We start from the raw sequence: 5,959 nt of genomic DNA on the forward strand, positions 1-5,959 counted from the left end.
GATTCCGAAATGGGCTTTGAAGCTTTGGACACTACCTCCTTATTTTAATATACGGTATTTCTGTTTTTGCACATTTTTTAATAATGTATTTAATATATGTAATTGATTTACTTGTTTATTATTGCTTTATTTTATTTATTATTATTTTCTCTCTCTGCTAGATTATGTATTGCATTGAACTGCTGCTGCTAGGTCAACAAATTTCACGTCACATGCCAGTGATAATAAACCTGATTCTGATGTTCAAAGTTCAATGTCAATTTATCAAAGTACAGACAAGTCACCATATTTATAATACCGAGGCTCATTTTCTTGTGGGCATTCACAGTAAATACAAAAATCACAATGGAATCAATGAAAACCGCAAAGATGGACAATTATTCCGCAAAATACAACAAATTATGGAAATTTAAAAAGAAAAAAGGAACATTAATAATTATAAATAAATAAATATTGAGAACACAAGTTGTAGAGTCCTTGAAAGTGAGTCCATAGATTGTGGGCAACACACACAAAATGCTGGAAGAACTTAGCAGGCCAGGCAGGATATATGGATAAAAGTCGATGTTTCGGGCCGAAACCCTTCGGCAGTTAAGTTCGACAACCCACAGGTTGTGGAATTAGTTCAGTGTTGGGTGAATTAAGTTACCAACTCTGGTTCTAGAGCCTGATGGCTGAGGGGTAATAACTGTTACTGAACCTGGAGGTATGGGACCTAAAGTTCCTGTACCTCCTTCCCAATGGCATCAGCGAGAAGAAAGTATGGCCTGGTTGGTGAGAGTCCTTGACAATGGATACTGTTTTCCTGCATAGCACCGCTTGTAGATGTGCTCAATGGTGTATTTGGAGATGTAATAAACAAACAAAAGTAGGCACCTGAGACAGAGTTTAAAACAGAACTGATTTATTTGTCAAAGATCCAGAATTTTAAACTCCAGTCCCATTTATGGTGAACATCAGAAGAAACTCCTCCCATGCCCAGTGATCAGGGTGCAGAACTGTACATGATGAGCAGCAGCAATAATTGCAGAGTTCAACATTTGAACTCGCCTCTGGTTTCAGCAACTGTTAAGGTTAAATATCCAGCAGGCAGTTTATTCAAACTTTTTCCCCAGTGTGAACTCGGTAGTGCGTCACAAGGTTGGATGACTGACTGAATCCCTTCCCACATTCTGAGCAGGTAAATGGCCTCTCCCCAGTGTGAACTCGCTGATGTACCTTCAGTTGAAATGACCGAGTGAATCCCTTCCCACAATCTGAGCAGGTAAATGGCATCTCCCCAGTGTGAACTGACTGGTGTGTCTGCAGTCTGGATAACCAAGTGAATCCTTTACCACAATCTGAGCAGGTGAACGGCATCTCACCAGTGTGAACTGACTGGTGTGCCAGAAGGTCAGATGATCGAGTGAATCTCTTCCCACAGTCTGAGCAGGTGAACGGCCTCTCCCCAGTGTGAACTCTCTGGTGTATCTGCAGACTGGATGATTGAGTAAATCCCTTCCCACAGTCTGAGCAGGTGAACGGTCTTTCCCCAGTATGAACTGACTGGTGTGCCTGTAGGTTGCTTAACTGAGTGAATCCCTTCCCACACACTGAACAGGTAAATGGCCTCTCTCCCGTATGAACCAGCTGGTGTCTCTGTAGGTTGGATGACAGAGTGAATCCCTTCCCACATTCAGAGCAGGTGAACGGCCTCTCCCCAGTGTGAACTCGCTGATGTACCTTCAGTTGAGATGAATGAATGAATCCCTTCCCACAATCTGAGCAGGTGAACGGCATCTCTCCAGTGTGAACTGACTGGTGTGTCTGTAGATAGGATGACTGAATGAATTCTTTCCCAGTTTGAGCAAATGTATAGCCTCTCCCCAGTGTGAACTCCCTCCTGTGTAAGCAGATCAGATTACCAAGTGAATCTCTTCCCAGACACAGACCAGTCGAGTGCTCTCTTTCCCTGGTGAGTCTCACTTTGAGTCTGCAGGTGGGATAAGTGAGTGAATCTCTTCCCAAACATGCACAGGTGGGAATTTTCAGATGTATCTTCAGCTTGGATGGCAAATGAATCACTTCCTGCAGTCAGAATTGGTCAACCATCTCAATATGGTGTGCGCTTGCTGATTTATCTTTAGGCTGGATGACAGAGTAAATACCCTCACACAGATGAATGGCCTCTCCCCACGATGAACTCAGTGGTGTCTACAGTTCGGGTGACTGAGAGAATCCCTTCCCACATTGAGAGTAGGAGAATGATATCTCCCAGCTATCAATTCATCAAGTCAGCTGTCAGACATACTGAACCTCTCACACAATCGATGCAGTTGCAGAACTGATCTCGGGTGAACGAATGCTGGTGTGTTCTTGGCACACTGCTTCCAGTGGATTTCATACATAAAGCATCTTTATGTAACAGCTGGGATGAAATACTTCTCCAACTCCAAGGATAAACAGCAAATATATTGGTGTTACAAAGGAAATATCTGGTCATTCCTTAAATATCTGAACAGAGGCAGCAAAATTGACATGTTTGTTGTATTTGAGATTCCTGTTCACAAATTCTTTGCCATTTCTAACCTGTAAAAAGATTTACAAAAGACATCAATGGGTGAAAGATGGCATTTCAAAAAAGATAATTTTAGCCACTCTATGGTAAGCTCTGGATTCACACTGTTACAGTGGGGATCAACACAAGTTGTGGGATACTGACTCCTGTGGAACACCACTAGTCACTCTCCATCAGTATTATTTCAAGTCCTTGGCATATCCCACAGTGCTACAAAGAGCACATGGCTGATCCTGGACACTCTCTAATTACTCTACACCTCCCTGCAGGTGGTAAATTCATCAATGGCAATATCAATAAATATGAAGGGGAGGGCAATAGTCTTTCTCATTGGTGTGTGGCACTTTTGTGATACGAAAGCTACAAGTCACTTGTTACCCAGGACAAAGGCATTTGATAGCATTATGTACCCATGTTCTCATACATAGAAAGGTCCAGAACAAGTGGCAGTAGAACAAATCACAAACAGGAGAACATCTGCTGATTCTGGAAATCTAAGCAACACACACAAAATGCTGGAGGAACTCAGCAGGCCAGGCAGCATCAATGCAAAAGAGTAAACAGTCAATATTTTGGGCCGAGACCCTTCTTCAGGACCGTCCATAGCTGCTGCCTGGCCTGCTGTGTTCCTCCAGCATTTTGTGTGTGTTGTTTGGAAGCAGTACAAAGGTGATTTTTTCAAGAACTAAAGCTGATGGAAGGATTTTGTTCATTTTTCCATCTAGCACTAATTAACATTTTCACTGACTGGAATGTAGACTCTTCATCTGAAATTACCTTGGAACAGTATCTTTGTGCTGTTATAGTGGCACACCGACCTTTACTTTGCTTATGCCAGGTGCCAACTCTCAGACACCTCCTTCCTTGAGGAGGATCCCACTTCGGACCATCAGAAAACTGTCTACAATACACCTCATCAACTGTGGAGAACTGCCACCAAACTCATGACTCCCCAAACCCACACTGCTCGCTCTACCTCCTGACCAAGATCCACAAACCAGACTGACAATGTAGGCCTATTATCTCTGCCTGCTCTGTCCCACTGAACTTGCATCCTCATACCTTGATTCTATTAAACACCCTCCCCCATTGGTTCAGCCCCTTCCCACCTACATCCACAACACTTCTCGTGCCCTGGATTTCCTCAGTAACTTTCAATTCCCCGGCTCTGATTTCACCATGGACGTTTAAGCCTTATACACTTCTATCTGCTGTCAAGAAAGCCTCAGAGTTCACTGCTCCACTCCAACCACTTCCACTCCATCACCACTCTCCTCTATCTGGCAAAATTGGTCCTCACCCTCAACCAATTTCCTACGGCTCTTCCCACTTTCTCCAAACTCGAAGGGTAATCCTGGGCAGTCCATGGTCAAAGCTTTCCCCAGTAATATTCCCCAATTCTTCCACTGCTACATTGACAACTGAATTGGTGCTGCTTCATGCACCCACGCTAAGCTTGTCAGTTTCATCAATCTTGCCCCTAACTTCTAGCCTGCCTTTAAATTCACTTGGTCCATCTCTGACACTTCTCTCCCCTTTCTTGATCTGTCTTCTCCTCTGGAGATAAATTATCAACAGACATCTTTTATAAACCTACCGATTCCACAGATATCAACTATACCTTTTCCCACCCTACCTCCTGTAAAAATGAGATTCCCTTTCTCAGTTCTTTCACCTTTGCCACACCAGCTCTCAGGATGTGGTTTTCCATTTCAGGACATCAGGGACGTCCTCCTTTTTCAAAAAGGAGGACATCCCTGATGTTCCTCCTTCCACTATCAGTGCTGCCCTCACCCACATCTCCTCCAATTCCCAAACATTCAAGCTCACCCCATCTTCCTGCAACCTTAACAGTGACAGTGTTCCTCTTGTCCTCACATACCACCCCATGAGTCTCCGCATCCAACACATCATTCCCTGCAACTTCTGCCATCTCCAGAGAGATCTTATCATCCCTTCCCACTAATCTTCCTCCTGGCACTTATCCCTGCAAGTGGCCTAAGTGCTACACCTGCCCATACACCACCTTCTTCACCTCCATTTAGGGTCCCAAACAGTCCTTCCAGGTGATTCAACATTTCATCAGTGAATCTGTTGGGGCAGTCTATCGTGATGCAGCCTCCTCCACACTGGTGAGACCCGTTATAAATTGGGGTCCACCTTGTAGAGCACTTCCACTATATCCATGACAAGCGGAACTTCCCTGTGGCCAATCATCTTCATTCTGATTCACATTCCCATTCCAATATGTCAATCCATGGCCTCCTCTTGTGCTAAGATGAGGACGCCCTCAGGGTGGGAAAGCAACACCTTATATTACATCTAGGTAGCCTCCAAACTGATGGCATGTATAACAATTTATCCTTCTAGTAAAAAATGTTTACTCCTCCCCCTTCCTCACTCTGACCTTTTACCTCTTCTTACCTGCTTATCACTTCCCCCTGGGTCCCTTCCTCCTATGGTCCACCTCTCCTCTCCTCTCAGATTCCTTCTTCTCCAGCCCTTGACCTTTCCCATCCACCTGGCTTCCATTTAACCTCCTTCTCCTACCCTCACCTTTTTACTCTGGCGTTTCCCCCTTCCTTCTCTGTCCTGAAGGTTTTTGGCCTAAAATGACGCCCTGCTGAGTTCCTCCGGCACTTTGTGTGTGTTGCTTTGGATTTCCATCATTTACAGACTTTCTCGTGTTAACTATATTTTTGATCCGAGTTCTTACTGTTTGGATCTAGATGGCTGGAGCTCGGCAATGTCTGAGAGGCCCATCCGCCGCCATTCCCTCCGCCTGCGCTTTTAAACTCGCCGTACGGACTGGCGAGGAAAGCGCTGTAAGGATCACCTCTCTGCACCCAGAAAGCCCCCGAAAGAGAAACCCATCTTTCCGCCATGGCCCCAGTGGTGCACATGCGCCGCTGAAATTGCGCCAGCACTTTCGCTCAGCAGCAGAAAACTCCCTGGGGCCCAGAGCTGGATCGTGAATCTGAGAGGGGAAAACCGGGAATATCCGCGTTTGCGGGGCCATGGTGCGTCCAGAGTTCGCAGCAATTGTCTCCCAGTCGGATCACGGACGCCAGTAGCTGATGAAGTCTGGCTCCTACCTGCCGCCGATCCTCTCTCGCCTCGGAGACTTTCGTCCACTACGCGCATGCGCGATTTCCAGACCCAGCCTGCAACCCTTACGCCTGCGCATTTGATCGCTGGGTCACCAACGCTGAATTCTGAAGTGTGCGGATTTCTGGATAAGCACGGGGCCATTAAAAGTGTCTGCAAGCACCGGTTCCACGCCACATAGCTCAACAGTTGTCAATGTTTTTATGTAGAACACTCACCAATTGCTTTAACGCAGCAAGCTCCCACAAGCAATATACTCAATGTCAAAGTCCAACCCACTTACAAATGCAGATA

General features: G+C 45.5%; 1 protein-coding gene across 2 annotated transcripts; it reads right to left on the bottom strand.

Moving 5' to 3' along the window:
• Positions 1-887: 887 nt before the first annotated feature.
• On the bottom strand, positions 888-5,728 carry LOC140728828 (uncharacterized). 2 transcript variants are annotated; one of them, XM_073047801.1, is made up of 2 exons: positions 5,653-5,728; positions 888-2,568 (listed from the first exon to the last, which is right to left on the bottom strand). In XM_073047801.1, the coding sequence occupies exon 2, from the start codon at positions 1,777-1,779 to the stop codon at positions 1,099-1,101; it is 681 nt and encodes a 226-aa protein (XP_072903902.1). In that variant the 5' UTR covers positions 1,780-2,568; positions 5,653-5,728; the 3' UTR covers positions 888-1,098. The 2 variants fall into 2 exon arrangements, with proteins under 2 accessions (XP_072903902.1, XP_072903904.1); XM_073047803.1 differs by lacking the exon at positions 5,653-5,728 and adding an exon at positions 5,274-5,632.
• Positions 5,729-5,959: the final 231 nt, after the last annotated feature.

Source organism: Hemitrygon akajei, chromosome 6 (genome assembly GCF_048418815.1).
Source record: "Hemitrygon akajei chromosome 6, sHemAka1.3, whole genome shotgun sequence".
In the NCBI taxonomy this organism is placed as follows: domain Eukaryota; kingdom Metazoa; phylum Chordata; class Chondrichthyes; order Myliobatiformes; family Dasyatidae; genus Hemitrygon; species Hemitrygon akajei.